At 39.1% G+C, this 25738-nt stretch overlaps 1 protein-coding gene across 2 annotated transcripts in view; it reads left to right on the top strand.

Annotated features, from left to right (window-relative positions):
* Positions 1 to 23462, top strand: part of NUP50 (nucleoporin 50) — a 38534-nt gene extending 15072 nt beyond the window's left edge. For both annotated transcript variants that reach the window (XM_037914530.2, XM_037914524.2), the window contains exons 4-8: positions 1529 to 1724; positions 9417 to 10082; positions 11947 to 12025; positions 14070 to 14188; positions 16855 to 23462. In XM_037914530.2, coding sequence (XP_037770458.1) covers positions 1529 to 1724; positions 9417 to 10082; positions 11947 to 12025; positions 14070 to 14188; positions 16855 to 17057 — 1263 coding nt within the window. In that variant the 3' untranslated portion in view covers positions 17058 to 23462. The remainder of the gene's footprint in view (positions 1 to 1528; positions 1725 to 9416; positions 10083 to 11946; positions 12026 to 14069; positions 14189 to 16854) is intronic.
* The last annotated feature ends 2276 nt before the right edge of the window (positions 23463 to 25738 follow it).

Here is a 25738-nt window from a genome sequence, read left to right as displayed (position 1 = left end):
ACACTGTTCAAATACAGGAATCTATGTTTGCTGCAGAAGGTATTTTCAGTAACTGTCCACATAGCAATGGTAAGGGTGGAATGGGATATAGACAGTACAAATGCCATGGTCAGAAAAGGATGAAAGTTCTTTAAAACATTTTGAATTTGCACTATAGACAACTAACTAGCATTTCTAAAGACAAAAGAAACCAAGCATTTGAATAGCTTCAGTTTTCCAACAATGGGAACATTTTGGAGATTTTAATAACTTAGTGTTAGAGGAGGGCTGATAAACTTGCCTATTATTAAGGTTACCAGACATTTCCTGAAATACTCTATTTTCAATTGCTATAATGTCGTTAAACTTTTAACCATTGGGCTGAAATTTCAGCCATTTATGAGGATGAGGTTAGGGGGGAAAACGCTGAATTTTGCCAATGTTAAAAAATTCTGGAGACCTTTTCTGGAAACAGGCAGAAGGTATATGTGTGGGAAATAAATTTTTCTATGTTTTTATCTGAAATTATGTAGTTCTAGGTTTCCATGTGTTCAGCAAAGCAGGTTATTAATGGTTCTTTAATGCAAGATACATTCTTGCTGTGGGAGTAGATCAAATTGTGTTTATCAGCAATGCTAGTACAATGTTTAATTACTAACATCATGTCTTCCTGCCTGACTTCCACATACTGTACAACATGTACTTCTTAAAATAGGGCATTTTCCTACTCATTCATTACTAATCCTGAAGATTTTGTTCTCAAATTTGTCTTCCTATTCTGATGATTTAGTTAGTTGTATGAGCTCTTCTGATCCTCTCAAGGTGAGGTGTGTATATATAGGCTTGGAAGGATTAGGTTTTTATTGGTAAATGTCAATAAACGTCTTTCACCATACGTGTGCACCAACGCAAAAGTATTTGTCAATAATACTCAAAATTTACAGATAGTCAAAGTAAGGAAAATGTTGCTTGAAAACAGTTTGATTTAAGGATATTTATTTTGTATATTTTGACATGATATTGGCAATTTTAGTTTTAATAGTTATAGAGCTTTAAGTTTTTGAATCAGCGTCTGTCATTAATTGTCTGACCTCCCTTTCCCCCAATTTCCGACAACTGTGAAGATTTAAATAGATTTAAAAAATGCTTTAAAAAAACAGATCTGTTGAAATTAAAAAAATAGAATTCTGCTAAGTTTAGTTATGTACCTTTGTACTCATATGGTCAGTTGCCTGAGCCAAGGCACAGTAATTCTAAATATTTGTTGAAAACAAAGCATGTATGAACTGGAAGGAAATTGATGTCTGATTTCTGTAAATAGAGTGGTTAGAAAATGATTGTTTGTCAAATGTTGTAAATGACAAACACTAGTATGTTTGTTTGTTTGTGTTTGTTTTTTGTTTTAAGGGATTCGGTACCATTCACAATTTTTTTTTTTGTTTTGTTGGAACTGTTTTGCAGTAGTGCTTGATTAGTACTAAGTAGATGAAAACATTTTTGCGGGTAAGGTGCGTATATAACTGGTTGTATTTATTTTATTTTATTTCAGTCTGACAATGGAGGAGCTTTTAAAGGGTTTAAAGGTTTTGTTTTACCTTCTGGAAAAGGAGGTGGTGGCTTCACTGGATTTGGTAATGGTACAGAAATGAAGCCTTTAGGAGGGCTGTCAAATGGAAGCAGTGGTATTTCTAATACTCCCTCTTTCACTAGTGTAAAGACTGCTCCTGAAGCACAGCCTGCATTTGGTAAGTTGACTAATACTTTTATTTGTAAATAAAATAACATTTATTTGTAAATGAAATTCCAAAGTTATTAATTATTTGTTTAAGCTAAAGTGGTGGTCCAAACTTTAAGTGACGGTTTTTCATTGTAACAATAAAAGTAAGTTTCAAAAAACTCTGTTCTCTGTTGGGTTTCTTACAAAGACTTTAAACAAGTGGGAAGGGCAAGTCATATACTCAGTTTGATCTCCAAATGTGACATTTGGAAACTAATTCATATTTGGCAATAGATTATGTAGAAGTTAGAGGCTTTCTGGAAAAAATGAATGGGAATGGAAGACTGAAACATGGTATAGCATGCCAAGCTTATGAAATCCTGCTGATAAAGTGTTTTCATTTTAATTTTGAATGTCTCATTTTTCCTAAATTCCACAACTTAGAGGAATAAAATTCAGTGAAAGTAACCATTCAGATGTGACTGCTTCAGTTGCAACTCTCATTATTGAAAGATGGATCAGATAGTGTTTAGATCTTAAGGGAAGAGATTTAAATGACTTTCAAACTATGCTATTTTTTTTTTTGTTATGTATAAAACACATTGCTAATCTACTTAAAATCAAACTGAGCACACTGAGAAATGTTACTTTAAAATACTTATGGATTGCCCACCATAGCAAAGGGAATTTTCCATTTTTTTTTTTTTTTTTATGTAGCTATTATGGTGTTTATAGTGTTTTCGAAGTAATGTTAAAATCATGATTCTGGCCACCTGATTCTATAATTGTTTTCTAAAATAACTTGTGACAACTACTGAAAACCTATCCATAAATCAGCTACAATAATCTGAAACAGTTTTCTGTACTGCAGTTTCCTATAGGCAAACTTGGAACTAAAGATGATGGGTTACATTTGAATCCTATCTTTTGTATATTGTATAAAAATACTTTTGGCTCTAGTTTTCTGGAGTCAAACTGACAACTTTTGGGTTTTCATAATGCTTGTGTCCTATTTCCTTCTGGTGGTGTTGGGGTCATCCTTTACATTTTTCCTTGAATGAAGAGCTAAAACAAATTTTGGCTATTTGCTCCATAGAAGCTCTAGGTGGAGCTATGGACATCTTAGCTGAAGACTGCAGGATAATTGATTCCCAAAGCTGTATGATTTTATGCTCTCTAGTGAATTGATCAGTAAGAGAATGTTTTATAAATAAGATAAATATAATTTTAAATATAGATTGTATATAAACAAAAATACTCATCCTAGTCTAGGCTCTTCATTATGGTACTCGTTCAGTTTATTTTGAGATTACATTTTCCAGCACACAGGTCTTGTGGCTTCAGCATTTTTCCAATATTTTGTAAACGTGCACATCTTATTTTAGGATTGAATTCTTTGCATGTTCTCTGCTTGAAGATGGAACTTTTCATTTTGAAAGATTGGTTCTTCTTCGAGTAATGTTCATATGGGTGCTGTAGATGTATCCACATTCCTGTGCTTCAGATTGGAGATTTTAGATAGCAGTGCCCAGTTGGCCTGCATATGCGCTCTCCCTGTCTTGTGCTCTGTCTCAAGGCTATCTAGCGCTGCACAGGTGAGCCACCCAGAGTTCCTTCTCAACCACTTTTCGTCTGAAATGAAGCATTAGCAGAGTCCAAGTGACAATTTATTTCTGAACTGTACTTCCAGTATATACTATAGCTAGTAGAGTTTACGTTAGATTAATACTGTCCTTTTTCCTTTAAATTTTTTTTGGGGGGGATGGGGGTTTGAAAAGTTGTCTTCCTGTCCATAACTGATTTTTGTCATCTCTTCCCCTTTGGGAAGCGAAACCCGAAAAGAGGCATGGCCGGTTCCCCTGGGTTTAAACACTCTCTGTCCTGCACAGAAGCTATTCCAGTCAGTAAGAGCCATTCACACTGCATTCACTGCCTCAGAGAGTGTCAGGTACCACAGAAGTGTACTTTCTGCCTGAAATTAAAATCCAGGGCAAGAAAAAACAGTCAACTGAAACTCGGATTCCTCATGATGGAAAGTTCCCTTGGACTGCCACAGAACAACAGTTCCCAGCACACCCATCGGTGCCCTCACGACATCACACTCAGGTGGCTTCAAAGAGGAAATCTGGTGATTCTCAGAAAACCTCAAAAAAGAGAGCTTCAAGTCCCCAGACTAAAGAGTTGACCAGGAAAAAAAGATCCCTGACAAAATCGTCCACCTTGGTATTGACCAAACTGTGACTGTATACCCATGAAGCTGTAGGCTCCTCAGGTGCTGGAACTGCCAGTAAGCCTAAAGATCTGAAGGGCACAGGGACGTCCATACCGTCAGAGGATAGGAGTGGTAGGGAGCACACTAGCTCCTCTAAAATGTCACTGCTGGAGTCGAGGAGAGCCTCAGTACCAAAAGACTAGAGCACCTTCTTCTAGCCACTCATCAAACCGCAGAAGACTACCGGTACTGTTGATTCCATTGACAACGATGGTCCCCTCTCTGCAGACTTTAATGATACTGATTGCTACCACGGTATCACAGGAATTCCATTTCTCCAAAGACCTATTGGTTTCAGAAACATCTGAATCCCCATTAGTTGGTACTGGCGTCACCGGAGTACCGATTACGTCTTTATCCCCTGAATTCCCCACGGTACTAAGACACTCACCATCAGCCTCCTAGTCTGCTCCACCTCTATCTAGTGAAGAAGAGGAGGATGACTGATATATATTCAGGCTCAGTGCAAAGGTCCGCTGGGTAATGTCAAGAGACCAGTCACCTAGAAATGGTCACAGAGCCACAGTATCAATATGACAGACAAGGCCTATCCACTTCTCACCACCCCAGTGACTGTACTGGGTCCCATGGGCAACCTATAGATACCAGTTCTCTAGGATCTCGAGAGTTTTCCTCTATCCTGATGTGAGACAATCTTCCTCAGCTTCCCTTTCTAGACCCCCAGATCTTTTTTTGGAACAGGAACTTTTGAGGACCAGGAAGCAGACTGGACAAGGAGATTCCTCCAGCAACAAACATCTCCTCATTCTCTCCAGATGAAGCCATTATACCTCCACCACCAACCATGGTAGACTATGTCAAACATTTTCAGGAACTCACCAAGAGGATAGTGGACTCACTTCAGATCCCCCTCAGAAAGGGAAGGAGTCATTAGCTGATATTGCCCTTCCTATCAACAAGGCCCTACTAGACCCAGCCAAAACCATCTGGCAAACACCAGCCACAACACTGCCCACATGTAAAAGGGCTGATTAAAAAAAATATTATGTCCCCTCTAAAGATGTGGACTCTATTTTCCCACCCACACCCAAATTCTCTTGTGGTAGATGCTGTAAATGAACATGGCACCACACTAAATCAACACCAAATGACAAGGACTGGAAAGACTGGACTTATCTGGCAGGAAATTGTACTCATCAGTAACCCTACAATTTAGGATTGTATTTCACCACAAGGGCCTGATAATTAGCAATCATATCAATTATTTGAAACTCAGTGTGTCTACTGAATATCTCCCAAATGATCAGAGAGAGCCATACCAAGCCATCATTGCTGAGCATCAGCTTCTAGCAAGATCATCATTATAGACCCCATTAGACGTGGCTGAGATGGCTGCCAGCTCCATATCTACAGCAGTGGTAATGAGGAGAGCTTTGTGGCTTCACCTTTCTAGCCTCCCAAGAGAGGTCCAAAATGACTGTGGAGGACCTTCCATTTAAAGGATTCAAACTCTTTGCGGAAAAACAGATGAATCCCTCCACACACTAAAAGATTCCAGAGCCACTTTGTGTTCTCTGGGGATCTATACACCTGTACAGAAAAGGAAATACAGTAAATCTCAGACATCACAAAGATCCTAGCCTGCTCAGTTCCCTCCACCCCAGAGACACTAGAAACCCCCAGTGGAAGAGACAACTGCTGCAGAAACCAAGACTGACAACTGCCCAAACCTCAACTTCACAACCATCAATGTTGAAACATTAGTTTTGATGCATAGGTCAAGGGCCTGAGCTACCACCCCATCCCCCATGATCAGTTGTTGCAAAACTCTAATCTACATCCTTTTGGACACCATCTCGTTTTTGTTTTTGGTTGTTTTGGGGTTTTTTTTTTTTTTTGGTTTTTGACAAAATTGAGAAAAGATAACATCAGAAAGGTAGATCCTGGAAATCCTCTCCAATGGTTAATTCCATCCTCCTTACTTACCTACCTACCTACCTACCTACCTCTCCGCCCTCCTTCAGGGATCCTTCTTATGAGCAACTGTTAAGTCAGGAAATAAACCCTCTCCTAAATCTCAGTGCTGTAGAACCAGTTCCCAGTCAGCACAGAGGGAAGGGTTTCGATTCAAATACTACCTGGTCCCGAAAAAGAACAGAGAATGGAGACTCATTCTGGAGCTGAGATCACTCAACAGATATGTAAAGACACAACGATTCAGTATGGTTACATTAGCTGCAATAATTCCATTTCTGGACCAGGGAGACTGCTTCTCGGCCCTCGACCTACTAGATGCTTATTTAAATATCATGATCCAGCCATCCCACAGTAGGTTTCGGAGATTCCTCTTTGGTCAAGACCATTTTCACTACAAGGTACTTCCATTCAGCCTATCATCTGCACCCAGGATGTTCTTAAAGAACCTGTCTGTTGTAGCAGCACGTCTTTGCAAACTAGGAATTGTGATATCCATATGTAGATGACTGCCAGTGCCTACTCCAGGCATGATCCTTTGATGCCCTATCAGCCACGCAAAATACTATAAATATATTCATGCAGCTGGAATTAAAAATTGAATGTTCAAAAATCAACTCTAACTCGGTACAACATCTAGAATTCATAGGAGCCTTTCTCCCACTACAAAGGTTCAACACCTTAACTGTCTTAAATCAACACAATCCAGGCCAGCCCGCAGACCTCAGCCAGAAATTGCCTACAACTACTGGGGTACATGGTGGCAGGCACCTTTGTAATAAGTCACACAAGATTCCACATGCATTGCCTTCAATCATGGCTCAGAATGGTATATGCACCAAACAGAGAGAGACTGAACATACTGCTGTCCAGTCCTGTTCTCTCTTCTCTTGCCTCCCCCCCCACCCCGAACCTGCTGGGCAGGGGGGAAGAGGTGACCGTCCCCTGGCCCCAGCCCCCCTGGACCTGCAGAGGACGGGGAAGAGGTGCCCCAGCCCAGCCCTGGAGCTGCTGCGGGAAGAGAGACTGGAGGGAGTCCTCTCTCTCCCTACCGTAGTCCCAGGGCAGCCTGCATCCCAAACCCCTCCCCTCAGCTGGAGCCCTCGCTCCTCCTGCACCCCAAATCCCTCATCCCCAGTCCCACCTCAGAGCCTGCGTGCCCCCAGCCAGAGTCATCAACCCCCTGCACCCCAACCCTCTGCCCCAGCGCTGAGCCCCCTCCCACACTCCAAACCCCTCAGCCCCACCCCCACCGCATGAATTTTATGTGCACCAATATAGAAGTTGCGTCACACATCACCTCCATATTGGTGTACGTAACTAAATTCTTTCTGCACATGTGTGGGAAAAATCAGAGGGAGCACTGCTCCAGAGGCAATCCTTGCAAATTATCTTTAAGCAAGCCTAACTTCAGTACCAGGCAAATCGGCCCTAGCTGTTAGAAGAGCTATCGTGTTCTAGACAGGACTAAACAGTTCCGTTAGTCAGCCCAACTATTCATGGCTACTGCAGTCAGGATGAAAGGTCTCCCAGTCTCTTCACAAAGAATTTTATCGTGGAGAGCTTCCAGTATTCATGTATGTTCTGATCTGGCTGGCATTTCTCCACTGAGCAAAATAACTGCATATTCTGCAAGTTTGCAAGAGGCCTCAGTGTCATTTTTCATGCAAATCCCTATCCAGGACAGTGGTAGAACAGCAGTCTGGTCTTCGGTGCACACCTTCGCATCCCATTATGCCATCACTCAGCACTCTAGAGACTATGCTAAATTTGGACAAGTTGTATTCCAGTGTGTGTGTACATAGGCTCCAATCCCCCCTCCTACTTTACAGCTTGAGTCAGAGTGGAATGCTCATGTGCAGTAACTAAAAAAAAAAAATGCTTACTAACATGCTGTAACTGTTCTTGAAGATGTGTTGCATATGTCCATTCCCCAGCCTGCCCTCCTACCCCTCTGCATTGGAGTTGTCAGGCAGAAAGGAACAGAGGGGGCTTTGGAGCAGCTGGGCAACAGTGGTGTATGACAGCCGAGGGCTCTTAACCTGCCCCCACAGGTGCCACTGAGGGGAAAATGTCCTGTGACTGTACGCAGGGTGTGCACACACTAAGCGTGGAATGGACATATGTAACATATCTTGAAGAACAGTTACAGAAGGATAGTAACCTTTTTATTTTCCCCTAATCCCTTGTGTTAGATACAGAAGACTGAAATGCTTTTGCTAAAATAACTTTAACCTAAGTCACAGACTAGAAATGATGAATGCTTGAAATTTAGCATGGACTTAGTCTGCCCTGATAAATGCCTTTATTTAGAGTTATGATCAATTAAAAAAACAAACCTTCTGAACGTGATCATTTGGCATGTTTTAAGCAAAAATTAATCCCATCGTGAGATCACTATGGAGTCCCTCTAAATTCTTGCTCAAACAAGACAAAGATATGATTTACTACACTCTGGTTGCTCTAAAACAAGTGGCATAGGACAATTTGTTAAATTTACTTTAATGAAACACTCAAAGATTATCTAATAAAATTTGTTTTATCACTGCAGTATTTGTTCTTGTCACATTCTAAAAGATTGTAAATTCTAGATTTTTTTAACTTTACAAATAGCTTTCTGTTGTAAATAATAATATTATTATTGCCCTGTTACAAGCTTTGCTGAAAATTTTTGTGGCAAATAGCAGTAAAAGGTGGGAAAGTTCAGTTGAAAACCTTTTCAGTATTAAAGCTATAAAACGGGCAATTAGAAAGATTCTCTTGAAGAGAAAAAATATAAAAGCTAAAGTTGTTCAAAAGCAAAGTTAAGTTGCCTGTACTGAATGTATTCAGTATTTTATATCCCCGCCTTTCTGATTTAAGGGACTGATCTGGCTCATTGAAGTGAGTGACAGATCTTTTGACTTCAATGAGAACAGATTCAGATCCTGTGTGTGAAGATGAATATAACTACTGTATGTATAACATTGTGAAATATGCAGTTGTGCAAGATAGCCAAGTAAATATTGCTGTGTATGTAACTTCTGCATTTCCTGATTTTAAATGTGCATCCTTAAACTTGTAATAGCTTGGGTCTTTTTGTTTTTATTAGCTAATCACGTTGCATGCAGCAGATAAGTGACTGAAAACTAACCTATACCTGGAATCTTCCCTTAGTACTTTTCTACACTTCGCTTGGGGTTTTTTTTTTGGTAATATTATACTTTGTTTAGCCTTATTAATTGTAGTATTGTTTTTTTGGAATTTTTGCCTCTTACCTTTAATCACTAGCCATACAATTTTGAAACTCCAGACTGCAAACACACTGGGCCTGTTTTAAAGCATTGTCTATTTATTTGTACTGCTCCACCTTTTCTTTTCCCTTAGCTCTTAAGTACTGTGATGATACAGATTAAATTGAGCTCACAGAGCGGGCTAGTTGAGCAAGAATGTAGATGGTTTGATGTATAAACTTTGAAGAAAGTATCTTCCAGATTACCTTTTTTTTTAAATGACTCTTACTTTTTTCAATAGGATCCGTGACATCAAATGGTCCCACCACCACATTGGTTGAGAAAAAGGCTTCAGGCACAAAAGCTAATGGTGGCAGTCAACAATCCTCATCCTCTGGTTATAGTCAAAGTAAAATGTGCAGCTCTAGTGTTTATCACAAACAGTTAGCAGCTCTAAACTGTTCTGTGCGTGACTGGATAGTAAAGCATGTAAACGCAAATCCCCTCTGTGATCTGACACCCATATTTAGAGACTATGAGAAATATTTAGCAAGCATTGAACAACATCATGGAAGCAGTAGTGATAGTGGCTCTGAAAATGAAAGTAACAAAACAACTGGAACTCAGTCTGTTCCTACATTTGGGACTTCGAAACTTCAGCAAGGATCAATGTTTTTGTTTAACAGCAACAAAACTGAGGATGAATCAGACAAGAAAACTGAATCTACATCAGAAAAGAACAGGGAATCACCATTAGGAGCTGCATCAAATGTCTCATTTAATTTCGGCAAGAATGTTGATAGTTCTGTTTTGGGTTCCCTTGGTTCTGGCACATTAACTAATTTTTCATTGTCCCCTGGGAATTCGGGTGTATTTGGAAAAGATGCAAACCAGGGAAAGTCTGTCTCCACGCTTTCCACCAGGGTACTGGAAGCTCAGACAGAAAGTGGAAGTAGTGAGGATAAAGGTAAATATTGATTTTTGATAAATGAACTTTAGCTAATGATAGGCTTTGAATGTTGGGATGTAACTTAATATTCCCAGGCTTCTTCGTAGTGAGCTATTAAGCTTAACAAGGGCTTGTATAGGTTTATTCACCTTTTTGCTCTTATATTTTCAATACTAAACAATTGCAGAACTTTACCTCTAATCTTGAATTTCTCAGTCTTGCTGTCATGACTGTAAGAAACTGTAAATTTTAGGTGGATTTATACATTTTAATAGCATCTTTTCAGTATTACATAAGCAATTTATTTGCCTACACAACTATTGAAATTTTATGATTTAAAATCTTACTCGTGTTCATCCAGAATTTCAACCAAATTTATAATCCAGACCCTCTGACTTATTCTAATGTCAGATTAGTATATACCAAAAAGTGCACATTTCTCCCTGCAATATAAGTATAATCACTGATGAAATTTAATTACATTGTAATCTCTAGCTCAAATTAAACCAAATGTAACTTTAACTGTACTGGAACCTGCATATCTAATAAAAGGGGCTGTAAACCACCCCACCCCCACCATCCTTAAAGGAAGGATCCCTTTTATCTGTTTTAAACACTGCTTCACATAATTATAAGTAATGGCACACAAACGTAGTGTGGTCCATAGCGTCATTTTTATAACAGTGCTGAATTTTAAATAGCACTGTCAAATACTGATTAAACTGTTATGCAAAAGTGTTGTTTTATGTGTGAAGTTGGTAATTGGAGTACTCTTGGTTCCCTATACCTTACTTATTCTGGAACAAAATGACTAGTGATTAGTACTGTGAAAATGTTTATAAATGTTTCTGTTGTAAACCCTGTCCACCATGTTTATCTTTTGAGGTTTAATATAGGAGGTGGAACTCTATTTGCTTGTACACACCATTTCAGTCTATGCTTATATAAAAGTTACATAATCTAGGACTTGGGGTGGAGGGGCGGGGGAACAACTCACTAGAGAGGAGTAGGAGGTAGCTTCCCTTGTAGGTGTGGTGGGGAAAGGCCCTAAAACTTCAGTTTCTGTGGAATGTAAACTTTTGAACAAAACTGAGTTTATGGTCTTTCTGAATGTGAACCAACTACACAGTGGTACATTAAAGTCTTCAAGCAGTTTCAGCCCCACAGCAGCACCCAGTAGCTTTGTCAAGCAGCTGCAGAATGAAACTAATAAAATTCTGGTTAGTTTCACTGCTGCTGTCCCTAAGTATTTAGGGATCAGTAAAACTACAAAAGATTTTGTCAGTTTCCTTCTGCTGCTGCTTAGAAAGTTGTGAGTAGCAGCAGAGGCTGGCACGGCATCCTGGTAGAATTCCTAGCAAGTGTGGGGAGGTGGAAAGAGTCTGAACGTACCCATTTTTAATCTGTTGTCTCTTGATATCATTGGTGTAGCTCTCCTTCCCCCCCTAGACCTACCCCTAGAATACTTTTCAGGTCCTCCATATAATTTGTTTTATTGGGGAAAAACTACTCATGAATATATCTTTACTTTCTAACTAAACCTCCCAACCAAAAAAAAATTTTTAACCAACCTTATTATTAAGTAGGTGCTATTCAAATTTCCAAAAATGAGTATGCAGATCAGAATTATCGTAATTACATTTAGCTGGTGTAGCTATGAAAACACTAGACTTACTGACCCACAGAAGGTTTCTTATAGTTGCCTTACCTCCAAGACACAAATCAATTTAAAATAATTTGACAATCTCGGGACTGTATATATGCGCTCTGAATATGTATGTTTGTGTATTATCAATAATACAGTGCAAGGAAAACAATATTTTTTTAAGTGGTACCTGCACAACGTTGTTTTGGGTTGTATTAAACCATTCCTTTGTTTAAGGAGGAGAAGAGGAGGAGGAGGAGCCCCCCAAAGCAATTGTTAATGAGGTAAAGGAAGATGATGCCTTCTACTCAAAGAAGTGAGTGGTCATTTTTAATGTTTACAAGTCATAGTGGATACAAATCATGACTTTTTTTAAAAAAAAAATTAATTTTTTTTAAAAAATTGAAATCGTTGGTTTTTATTTACATGTTGCAAGTTCTGTACATTCTTCCTATTCTACAGTCCTGAATTGCTGAAATTGATGTTTTCGTCCTTTTTTTAGTTTAATTGTTAGAACTTCAGATTTTACCTTTTTTTCCTGTGAAGTTTCATCTGAGCTCATCTATGTGGAATGTCTAGGGTCTTATTAACATCCTTACTGTGAGAACACCTATTCAGACAAAATTGATGAGCAAAAGTTTGTGCTCTATTTGCAACCAACGCTGCGTTCTGATATATTGCATTTCCACAGCTCAAGAAAGCTGAAATACTTTGACCAGCTATACTCCTCCATTAAGTTTTGCAATTTGAAGTCGGAGACTTGTTCTCCTAAGTCACTTAGGTCCTTTTGACAATCCCTCCCAGAGGAGACTGGGCATAGGAGTCTAAAGTTAGACTCTTGTTTTTAAAAATTTTGGTCTGTATATGAAATAATAAATATTTAAGGTATTTGAAGTCTAAATAACTTTTTGTTGTTAACATGGAACCAAATTTGGTTCGAATTCAGACTTTAAGCCTATTAAAAGAAGTTTCATTAAAATACAGTTTTAGTGTCCGATGCTCCAAATGCTTACGTAATGCTTAACTTTAAGCACGTGTGTCATCCCATTGACATAAAAGGAACTATTCATGTGAGTGAAGTATGTACCATATTAAATCTTTGCAGGATTGGGGCTTTAAATTTAAATATTTTGAAGCAAGGTTTACAAAGTACAAAAGATCTTGTTTTAGGATAACAGTTTCTACATTTTAATTTAGTATATTGCAAACTCTGGGGTTTTGACTTTAACCATTAATATTTTCAAGTTAAGCTCTTCCATTTTTGAGCCTTTTGCTTCGTGGTCCTACTAAAATCTATTTTTGTGCTTTAACTTGCAACCCTATAGTGTGTATTGCTGACTGTTTTCCCCCAGTTTTGCGGTAAAATTAGCGTTTCAAATAATGGCCAAGAGTTTTATGTATTAAAATCTGTATTATTTAACTGCTTTTCTCAGGTCTTTATTTTATATAACGTATGGTCATTTGGCTTGCACTTCACATACCATAAATTGGTGTTCTTGTTTGAAACTAGTCTCTTGCATATTTGATTTTATTTTGTTGAGAAGAATGAGATCAACTATCACAGATGTTTACCGAATGGGACTTAGCTCTTTCTTGCCAAGTTTTCAGTGGCCTTGTCTACACTACAGGGAAAATTTGATCTAAGCTACGCAATTGGTGTTAATGTGAATAGCGTAACTCAAATAGACGTAGCTTAGATCTACTTATTGCGGGGTCCACACTAGGCGACGTCTATGGGAGACATTGTCCCATTGACTCCCCCTACTCTTCTCTTTCTGGTGGAGTACGGGAGTCGACAGGAGAGTGATATGCGGTTGATTTAGTGGGTCTTCACTAGACCCGCTAAATCAACCGCCAATGCATCAGTTGCCGCTCCTCGATCCCCTGGTAAGCGTAGACAAGCCCAGTATCTTCATAAAACTTCCAAAACTATTCAAATTTTCATAGCCTTATTTTCCATAAAGTTTTAACTTAAAATGCTTTGTTATTTGTTATAATAGTCAAAATGTCACAACTTTTTTGAGCATATTTCAAATGTAGTTGATAGTCAACAATTTATACTTAAAGCCTAAATGACACATTTTCTTCCTGAAACAACAACAATACAGACAGCTAACCCATGCTATGGGATCTGTCATCCGGGTAGTTACATTATTTAGGTTCTTACTGCATTTTGTTGTGATCTGGGAGACTGGACATGCGTGGGGGGTTTTTTTGTTTTGTTTTTTCTATTCTCGAATTATCCAGTTTAAATTATTTAAAGGACTTCAACTGTAGATCAAATCCTCCATTGTGTATTATCGGGGAGATTTTTTAAATTTGTTTATATATCTGCACATACTGTCTGACTTATTTTATAGGTGCAAACTGTTCTACAAAAAAGATAATGAATTTAAAGAAAAGGGTGTAGGAACACTGCATTTAAAACCTGCAGGAAATGAAAAAACTCAACTGTTGGTGCGAGCAGACACCAATTTAGGTATGTAACTTTCTTCTGAGTCTGTCTTGCTGATCCTGATAATGCTCTGTAGTGAAATCTACATTGGTACTCTTTTTTCCTAAAGGATCCAGTGCTTTCACTGTAACTAACTGATAGTATCTCTTATTTGAGTACTTATACATATTGAGCACACAAGTGTATGCATTTTTTTAGTGTGTGATTGTCACAGTTCAGAGCAACTGCACCCGCTTTCCCCCTCATGGTCCACTAAATGCAGCCATCTTAGGCTTCCAGCTCCTCAGCCGTCACCACTTAGGTAGAGACCTGCATGTGTCTTCCTCCTGACCGGCTGCACAGTTCTCCCTGCCTACACGGTGATATTCCCAGCAAGCCAGATTACCTAAACAAGCCAGCATCTGCATTTTGCTTCTGCTTTGAAGGCTAGGAATAGCAGTAATTGCCAACTGTTTGAAGTAACTACATAGCCCTTTATAAACAAGCACATTTATTCTTAAGGTGAAAGCATTACAGAGAAAACGTTAAAAGTAATAAAAAAAATACATGCATACTAATACACTTTTACCAGAGATTACCTCCCAACTGCAACAGGGTCTCTGCTAGGAGGCAGTCCTTCAGACCTTATGAGGGGGGTTTTGTATGGTTATAAGTCTGTAACAGCCTTAGCTCAGAACTAGCACACCAATGAATGGATTAGTTTATCCATTATACAGCTTGGGTCTTTGATCTTGAGACCCTGGGAACAGCTAATCAGCAGATAATGGTCCTATCCTCAGGGCATAGCTTCAAAAGGCTGGGTTTTTGCATAACTGAAGGTGGGGAATTTGCATTCAGCTCCCCCTAGAGATTTCCCAGGCAAACCACTTGACACTGTCAAAAAAAATCCATTCCTGTCTGGTATATTGTTCAATACTTAACAACATAACAGTCCTTTGAAGTTCATATCACTTTCCAGGGTTCACATCATGTTTCCCCCCAGAGAGGTTACCTACAATCTTGGACCACCACAATATATAAATCATTAATTTAATACAATGGACCCCAAAGATACATAAATTTAATTCAATAAGGTTTTCCAGGGATATGCCAGGAAATTGCCATAACTGTCTCAGTGATTTTGATAAAAATTGTGAATACTAGGGCACTAGGAAGAGGTAGAAATCCGGACTTTTGCATCTGGGATGGGGAATGGGCTTGTTATTGGGTATGGATAGATCTGAATTAGATTTCACACTAGAAATTCCTTGCGTGTAGGGTGCTGCTGAGCTCTGGTGCATGAAAACCTCTAAGATGTAATTGGTATGGTACAATGGAAGACTGAATTTCCCCTCTCCCCCCAATACTACCACAGTTTTGTGAATTATTTCCTAGGTTTATGAAAATTGTTCTTTTGTTTATGCATATTGCTGACTTTAAATTTGAAATTGCTCTAATACAGCACTAACTTTGAATGTGATTTTTTTAAAATTACTTAGTAGTTTAATGTTAACTTATGCCTGTTGTTTATAACTGCATGATACTCTATTTCCAGCATAGGTTGTATGAATGAACAGTGGTAACCATAAAAAATTATATTCTACTACAACATATCCAGCCCTATATTAACAGCTCCTGTATGTTTAGTGCAGTTTTTTTCTACTACTTAAGGACTGTGCTTGATGTCTCGGAATAGTAGTTGCTATGTTTATATAGACATAATGTGAACACTCAGATTTTGGTTTGTGTACTGCATTTCCTCATTTAGCTGAGGTTTAAGTTGGTCATAGGGACACTTCACCCTCCTAAAAACAAAGTCCCACCTGTGCTACGCTCAAATAAATTTGTTAGTCTCTAAGGTGCCACAAGTCCTCCTTTTCTTTTTGCGAATACAGACTAACACGTCTGCTACTCTGAAACCTGTCACCCTAACACTGTTCCTCCAGCTTTTTTTTTTTTTTTTTTTTTTTTTGGCTGTTCTCTTACTTTTTTTGGAGGGAGGGTTTCACGTTTCTTTCCTTCCCATGAACTACAAGTCACTGACATTTTACCTCTGGCTAAGAGGTGGGAGGTAGGCCCCTAGAGCCTTATGGATACTCTGTTGGTAAGCCAAGTATTTTGTAAAGCAAAGATAAACACCCCTCCCCCATGTCTACTGGCAAAAGACTAGAGGCCTAACCTTGGACCTAAACTTGTCTAATACTGCCAGTTGGTCAGTACTTCCACTTGAGGCCTTTCTGGCAGTGGCAGAGTGAATCTGATGAAATACCCATGAATTTCATCTCTTCTGGGTCACTAGTGAAGCATTGTTTTAGAAATAGCAGAGGAATAGATATTATTTGGGAAACAAAATTCCTTTGTCTCCTCCCCACTAAATCATCTCCAGCAGCTGTAGAAGATCACATCGGCAAGCTTTGCCACTTACACGCACTACTCTGTCAAATGAATGATCAGAACGAAACAGACCATCCCAGTTTGCTGTTGCTTCCCCAAGGAATTCCTAAAGTAAAAGCATACCTACAATCCTTACTGGTGGGAGAATCCCTTGGGAATATACATGGTGGGGGAAGAGGGAATTTGAGGGGGGAAGAGGGTATCCCTCATTCCATACTAAGCTTACAGAGCAGGAATTTAAGCTTTACTAATATGTACATTTTCTTACAATACCAATAATTTGTTTAATGGACTATGTTCTTTTCTCACAAATGCAGGTAACATACTATTGAATGTGTTAGTTCCGCCCAAAATGCCATGCACAAGAACAGGAAAAAACAACGTTCTTATTGTCTGTGTTCCCAATCCACCAATTGATGAGAAGAATTCCACTATCCCGGTCACTATGTTAATAAGAGTGAAAACAAGTGAGGATGCAGATGAATTGCACAAAATTTTACTGGAGAAAAAGGAGGCCTAAGCATATTGCAGTCAAATGCCCTGAGAAATTACTGCTAAACTGCTGCTACTCATTTTTTCTTTAACTTCTTAGAACTCTTCTTAACGCTCTACTCTGACATTCTAAGAACTGTTACAGGAATTCTGAAAAGTTTGTGAGGAAAAGCTAAAATGGCTAATAAAAGCTTTAACTGAACCCAAGTGTCCATCTGTCCTCCCTCCTTTTTTGGAATATCTAGTGTATGAACCATATTTGGATAAAATTTGCACATTTAAATTAAAGTGATTGCTGAATGGACTGAAATCAAAGTACAAATTATTGTACCACATGTTCTTCACAGGCTTTAAGGGGAAGTGCAGCAACCTCCCTTTTTGAGAAGGGAGGAGGCTAAATTGTTTCTAGGCTGAATAGCTTTTTTTTTTTTTTTTTTTTTTTAAATACAAAATCAGTGTCTGCTAGCTTCGGGTAAGGGATCTAATCTTTCGAACTGTCACCTGCATAATTATGTATCTGAATAACAATGCCTCTGTAGATTGTTTTTAAATTTGTAAGAAATTTGATGTACTGTTGGGATTCAGAGACTGCATCTGTGGTTCCTCAAAATGATTTGCTTGCATTATTCCTGTTGACTTTAATGTTGCTCTGCTGCAAACAATTCAGTTTTGTTGTGCTTACTATTGCAGCGAGTTAATGGTGTGCAATAGTATCCACAGACAACTGGAAGACTATTAGCTATCAACCCACAACCAGACTGGCCCTATAATCGGTATGCTTGTTGACAGAGCTAGAGGCCAAGGGAGGAGACTTCAATACTATCTCTCTCGTAGAAGTATTCGTCCCTACTCCCTCCAGGTTATGGTTGAGAGACAACAGCAGAAGTAATTTGGTGGGGGAAATTGGGCAAGGCAAATACATGCCCTGTCTGTTAAAATTTACTAAGCGTGTCTCATGAGCATCAAAGTAAGTTTAAAAAAAATAAAAATTGTGTTGTAAATTTCTCCTGACATGGCCAAGAGTCTGTGTGTAAACTTGGTACTATACTATTAAATATTTGTCTTTGTGATGTGATAAAGCAACAGAATAGTACTTGCTGGCATCAAATATGGCAATAGTGTTGGCTGCAGTGTTCTATCTTTTGGACTACTGAAACATCTTGAAGTGAGCTGTAGCTCACAAAAGCTTATGCTCAAATAAATTTGTTAGTCTCTAAGGTGCCACAAGTCCTCCTTTTCATCTTAAAGTGTGAGTAAGTATTTAGTGTTAACCTGGAAGGAAGCTCGGATGCTGTGTAGACATACCCATTTTAAATGTAAATTGGTGCCTTTTTTGCATTTGGTTTTGTAGTTAGTCACTAAAGTTTGTGTGTGCGCGCGTGCGTGGGGTTAGTTTCCTCAATTTTTTCTAACTTCATGCTGGTACATAGCTCGGAGGTCAGAACTTAAATGTTTGCATGTTAATTCTGTGAATGAAAATCATAATGTGTACAAGTTTTACAGGCTCAGGTTAAAGGGCTAAGGGCTGAAATTTTGCATTTGTTTTTAGAAGACAGTGTCTTAAATTTTCAGTGAAGAAATTGTTTTGTAGGTTGCCAGTCACTGCACATGGAGGGGAGTAACCTTTTGTGATGAGCAGATCACTCATTAAGCACCTCACACTTTAAGAGCAATTGTGTATTAGACTGTTAGAGGTACTGTGCTTGGTACTGGTTTACTTCCTCATGTGCAAAGATGTATAGTAATGTGCTTTCCATCAATTGCAATATGGACCAATAAACAAGATAGACAGAAATTCATTAGGAGAGGCAAATGTAACTAACTTTCCACATGCCCCTTGCACAGCCATCCTGAATGATATTTGCCTCTGAAATGAGTGAAATCTGGGACTTTTGTACATGCATGTTTTGGTTTGCTCTTGAAGCTGGGTAGGCAAAGTAGAAGAGGCTAATGAATGATCCTGCTGTATCTGTGATTCCAAGAGTTGTTTAAAACATTATTTAAATTGTGATTGTATGTTTGAGGGTGGTGTTGAGGACAGGAAAGAGGATGGGACAGATGCTACTTAATGAAAATCTAATATGCTGGAAACTTTGTACCCCACAATGCTCAAGCTGGCAAATACACAAATTTTCTATCATAGTTTGGGAAACAATGAGTAAAGGAAGTGGCACACCTTATTCTTTAGCTGAGCATGTATTGGTATCAGTAAATGGTGTGGAAACACACATGGGAGAGGTGGAAATAGGTAAGTGTATACTCACATCTTTACATTAGGTTACCCTGTAAAGTCTCCCTTAAAAGGAAAAGTATATGTATGAAATGTCTTAAGTCTAATAATATTAAAAACAGTATTTTTCATTTAAGCTCGTAATCCTACAGTTTTTATTACAACAGATCTTTGCTGTTAACACTCTAAAAGAAAATTAAACAGGGAAAAGTGATAGAGATATGACCTGTGTAAAACTGATCTATGTATCTTATATTGACTTCAGTTATTTGACTTGTGAGATGGGGAGAACTTCAATATATACTTTTTTACGTGTAGTGTTCAATTGTACAGCACAGATTATTTTGCTCCGAGTTATAAAAACAAATGTTGTGGCACAATGGTTTGATTTATTTGTAGTTCATAGGGCACTTTTGGAAGGAGAAACCTAAAAAGTAGATTCTGGGATTAGTCTACAGATTTTAATACAAAACCTGGGGATTTTGTTTGTCTGCATGAAAATTTAACTAGAAATTAAGCTCCAAAAACTAAAAGCAAATGTAAAAGTAGTTGTTAGGAAATTACCATTAATCATATAGTTTGTATCAGAGTGTCTGTCTTATTTAGAATTCTGATTCAATAAATAATTTTTGTATCTTGCCTTGTAGATAGAGCATTGCTGTCTTCTTTCAAGAAGTATGGGGAATAAACAGGAAGAACTAGAAATACTAGTGAATAATCACAACTATGACTTAGTTGGCATCACAGACTTGGTGGAATAATACACGACTGGAATATTAGTATAAAAGGGTACAGCTTGCTCAGGAAGGACAAGTAGGGGGAAAAGGGAGGAGGTTGTTGCCTTGTATATCAAAGATGTATACATTTGGACTGAGGTCGAGATGGAAATAGAAGACAGACTTGTTGAAAATGTCTGGGTAAGGATAAAAGGGGTTTTAAAAAAAACAAGAGTGATGTCATGATAGGGGTCTACTATAGACTTCCTAACCAGGAAGAAGAGGTGGATAAGGCTTTTTTAAAAAAATATATATATATATAATATACATACATTCCAAAGCACAGGACTTGGTGGTGATTGTGGACTTCCCCAGTGTCTGTTGGGAAAATAATACAGCTGGGCACAGATTATCCAACAAATTGTTGGAATGCACTGGAAACACACTTTTTATTTCAGAAGGTGGAGAAAGCAATGAGGGAGACTTCTAGATTTGATTTTTGACAAATAAGGAGGAACCGGTTGAGAACTTCAAAGTGGAAGGCAGCTTGTGTCAAAGTGATCATTAGAATCAAGAACTCTATCATTTCATGAACAGTAGGAGGGAAAACAGCAAAATAAAGATAATGGATTTCAAGAAGGCAAACTCAGGGAATTTGTAAGTAAGGTGCCATGGGAAATAAGTCTAAGAGGAAAAATAGTTCGAGAGTTCTCTCTGAAAAACTGCCATTATTAAGGGCACAAGTACATATTATCCCACTGCATAGGAAAGATAGGAAGTATGGCAAGAGACCACCCTGGCTTAACCAGGAGATCAATGATCTGAAACGCTAGTGTGTCATACAAAAAGTGGAAACTGAGTCAAGTTACAAAGGATAACCATAAGAAAACCCAAAAGCCATGTAGAGACAAAATTAGAAAACCCAAGGCACAAAATGAGATTAAACTAGCTAAAGACATAAAGGGTAACAAGAAAACATTCTACAAAATGTTAGAAGCAAGATGAAGACCAAGGACAGAGTAGGCCTGTTTCTCAATGAGAGGGGAAAGACAACAGAAAATGTGGTAAGAGAAGTGTTAAATGCCTTTGTTTTCACCAAAAAGGTTAGCTGCAATCTGACACCTAACATGGCAAATGCCAGTGAAAATGAGGTAGGATCTGAGGCTAAAACAGAAGGAAGAGGTCAGATGTCTTCAAGTCAGCAGGGCCTGATGAAATGTATTCTAGAATACTCAAGGAGCAGACTGAGAAGATCTCAGCCATTAGTAATTATCTTCAAAATCTCATGGAAGATGGGAGAGATTCCAGAAGACTGGAAGAGGGCAAATATAGTGCCCATCTATAAAAAGGGGGATAAGGACAACCTGGGGAGTTACAGACCAGTCAGCTTCACTTCAGTACACAGAAAGATAAGGGAGCAAATCAGTTTGCAACCACCTCTGAGATAAGGTCATAAGTAACAGTCAACATGAATTTATCAAGAACAAATCATGTCAAACCTAACTGCTTTGACAGGGTAACAAGCCTTGTGGATATGGGAGAAGCAGTAGATGTGGTATATCTTGACTTTAGTAAGGCTTCTGATAGTCTTGCATGACCTCATACACAAACTAGGGAAATATAGCCTACATGGAGCTACTATAAGGTGGGTGCATATCTGGATGGAAAACTGTTCCAGAGAGTAGTTATCAGGGGTTCACATTAAAGCTGGAAGGGCATAACGAGTGGGGCTCTGCAGTCCTGGGTCAGATTCTGTTCAATATCTTCACATGATTTAGATAATGGCATAGAGAGAGTGCTTATAAAGTTTGTGGACAATACCAAGCTGAGAGGGGTTGCAAGTGTTTTGGAGGATAGAATTAAAATTCAAAATGATCTGGACAAACTGGAGAAATTGAAGTAAAAAGGATAAAATTCAAGAACAACAAATGCAAAGTATTCTACTTAGGAAGGAACAATCAGTTACACACGTACAAAATGGGAAATGACTAGGAAGGAGTATTGCAGGAAGGGATCTGGGGTTTATAGTAGATCACAAGCTGAATGAGTCAGAGTAACATTGTTGCCAAAAAAAAGAAGTGAACATTCTGCCATCTATCAGCACCAGAGTTGTAAGCGAGAGACACGAATTCTTCCACTCTACTGTCCGCTGATAAGGGCTCAACTGGACTATTTTGGCCAGTTCTGGGTGCCACATTTTCAGGAAAGATGTGAACAATTGGAGAAAGTCCACTGCAAAGCACAAAAATTATTAAAGGACTAGAAAACATGACCTACAAGGAAAGATAGAAAAAATGGGTTTGTGGAGAAAAGGAGACTGAGTAAAGACGTAAGTTTTCAAATGCATAAAACATGGTTACAACGAGAAAGGTGAAAAAATTGTTTATTAACCTCTAAGGCTGGGATAAGAGGCAACGGGCATACATTGGAACAAGGGAGATTTAGGTTAGACCATAGGAAAAGCTTTCTAACTGTTGGGTAGTTAAGCACTGGAGCAAATTGCTTTGGGAGGTTCTTCCATCTCGGTCATTGGAGGTTTTGAAGAACAGGTTAGACAGACCCGTGTCAGGAATGGACTAGTTATTACTTACTACTGCTGTGAGCAAAGGGAACTGGGCTAGATGACCTATTCAGGTTCCTTCTAGTCATACACTACTTCGATTCAATGTTGTGACATTAAGTACCAGCTATCACACATTTGTGCAAGAGAATTCTTCCCAATCTGAGTTACAAATGATTGGTTTCATTGTTACAGCTGTAGACTTTTTTTTTTTTTCCCCCTCCAGATCTTTACAGGTTTGAGTTGTTGCTCTAATTTTGGAGCTCTGGCTTTCTGGATATACTTTTTTCCCAAAAGAACAAGATTAAAACCACTGCTTGTTTTCACAAAACCCTTTGTTGTGAATCCTGTAACTTCCTTTTGCAATCTTTTGTTCTGTATGTGTAACTTCTCTGTTTTGAAGCAAAAAAGTGGGTCAAGTGGCTGCTTTTGCCCCATACTCCCCTCTGGTTGATGGCAATCTAGCAAGATTCTAGTTAAATCTACAGTGATGTATGTATCTTTAAAGTGAATGTGTAATTAAGCATAATAGGTAATGAATGTTAAGAATGATATCTGATTTAGTTCCTTTTGCAGCACCATGACTTCTCAAATGTCAAGACTTTTCTGATGCCTTAAGTTATTTATTTGCATTTGCTTAATTTTGTGGCTGGTACATGTGCAAGCAAAAACTTAAATCGCGCATTAAACAAAACTTCAGATGGCATGAATTAGTAATTAAAGGCTACTGAATTGAGTAATGTAAGAATTCACTCTTTATTATTGTCAAAATAGATCTCAAAAAGCTCAACTTTTTCCATAGGAACTGATCTTTTATTGAATAATAGATTTGTCATGTAACTTTTTATGTTTTATTTCTAATACATTCTGAGAAAATGTACAAATTCCATGGAAAATGTGAATAAACAAATGGGAGATGTAACAATCCTTTATGTTTGACTGTGTGTGCTTTTGATTATGACTGCAATGCCAAATACTTCTGGGGTGACGGGGGGGTGGTGTGTGACAGCTGCTTAAAGGGCAGATTCTGCTCTGGTGCAAGTAGGGATAACAACCAACTACAAGGGAATTCTGTTTGCGCCAAAGTTGAATTTGATCTTTAGAGCACAGCCAGGCCAAGTGAAAATGGAAACATCTTCACGAAAACCGGAAATTATAGCTGTGCTCATCCAGATCTCAGCAGGAGTTTTTACTAGCAAAGCCAGAAACTGCAACTCCACCTCCAGCAGCCTTATACTGAATAGTTAAGAATTACAGTGCAGGCAAAGATATTTGCCAAGTGTGCATCTTCTCTCCCTTCTTTTGGTTGTCCAGATTTAAGTAAAAATGGTAAACACTTACCACAAATTAGGTGGAACTGGTAATAAGGTCTATAGTTAAGGTTGCCTAACACTTCATGTCTTCAGTTGATTATAACCTTGCCAAATTGTAATCATTTAGACTGAAATGTAATAGCTCAGAAACCATGCAGGTGAAAATTGGATGAAAGGAAGTGATTATTCTGCCAAAAATATTTTCCTGACACCCATTTAACTTTGATAGATGGGAAAAGAGCTTTCTGCTGAAGTTTCAGTACCCTATTCCTGCCTTGCAGCAAACCAAGGAAAGAGTGACCAGGGTGTCTAGTTTTGAAAAACCATTTTGAGAGGGGGAAAAGGTGAACTTTTCTTAGCCTAGGAGGGATACAACAAAACTGTTTTCCTTTTGTAGATGGCCTTGGGCAGGGCATAGCTGTATTGGGAGGGGCTGTACTTGGCCAAATTTGAAGCTGGCTGCTGTGGAGATAAGGCAGAGCAGCATGGTGGAACTGTGAACTTCTCCCAGTGTGAGACAGGCAGTCCATGTTGGACTGAAATTCCAAGCAAGAGTGATACAGGGCTGCCAGGAGGGTAATTAAATCAGGATGGTCTTTCATTCACATACAAACACCCTAAACAGCCCACCAGCTTCCACCCAGAAGAACTGCTTTTTCAGGGAAGAAGTTGCATGGGAAAAATGGCACCAGCTGGGGGTCTGATCACCTGTTGAGGCTGATCCAGGAGCCACCTGACAGGGACTGAGCTGTTGTAAAGGGCAGGAGCTGATTTATCTGGGGTCTTCAGCCACTTTTGCCAAGTTAAAGGAAGTTACAGCAGGACCCTGATGAGGCAGGAGGAAGCCCTGCTACCTAAGCTCAGATGGACCAGCTAGAACTCCAACAGGAACAGTGAGCTGGAGTGAGGGACGCTGTGTCCAGGATGTCTGTTTTCTAAATGCTCTGTATTTTCTTGGGCTATTAAGTAAGGAGCAATGGAGTCTTAGAGTCCTGTGCAAAGTCTGTAGGGGGTGTTATCGGTGGTGAGCTGGAGCCAGGACTTCCCACCTCGCCCCCCCCCCCCCCCGGCAGGTACCTCTGGCTCCTAGGGGTGGGGTGGGCACCCACTACGGTGGCCCACAAGACCCTCCTGCCCAGTTCTGGGGGCAGTCAGGGGACAGGGGTGGATGGCACAGGGGCCTGGGAGGCATCAAGGAACGCGGGGGGTTGGATGGGGCAGGAGTCCACAGGGGGCAGGGGTGGGTCACAACCCCCTCGTGGGGTGAGGAGGGAACCGGTTGTTAAGATTTTGGCAGCTCATCACTGGGTGTTATACTTATTGTGTGCATTGAAGTATTAGCATTTCCCTCAGCTAGAGGGGAGCAGGCAACAATGGGAGAAGACATAGGGAGGGCTGGAAGGAAGGAAATAAACTACATGTTTTCATAGAAAAGCTATAAAAGGAGCTCAATTAAAAAAATTATAGTAAATCACTTAGGACAATACAAAGGTGTTACAGGCAAATCAATATGTGGGAGTTCCTCTCAAAGATACAACAACTTTATCTAAAATGGCTTATTTAAAGAGGCACCAATGTAATAGACCTGGCACCTGGCTGGGGGATGGGTAGATCTCTTTGCTTTTATCAAAGGGGACTGGATACTCAAGTGAAGTTTTTTTTATTCTCATGCCTGTTAAGGGGACAAACAATCCAACCCAAAGGAAAAAAGGCATTCTGCTCAGTGAAAGAATTTTTCTGGTATCATCTATTTACAGGAAATAGACTTGAAGAAAAATAAGATCTTACTTCTTCTTGGACATCACTACCATGTGTCTCCAGGGCAATTTAATAGACGACAGGTGGCAATACTTCTTGCTACACACTTCCCTTTGAGCATTTCAGCATAAT

This window comes from Chelonia mydas, chromosome 1, assembly GCF_015237465.2.
Source record: "Chelonia mydas isolate rCheMyd1 chromosome 1, rCheMyd1.pri.v2, whole genome shotgun sequence".
Classification (NCBI taxonomy): domain Eukaryota; kingdom Metazoa; phylum Chordata; order Testudines; family Cheloniidae; genus Chelonia; species Chelonia mydas.
This window is presented reverse-complemented; position numbering and strand designations above follow the sequence as displayed.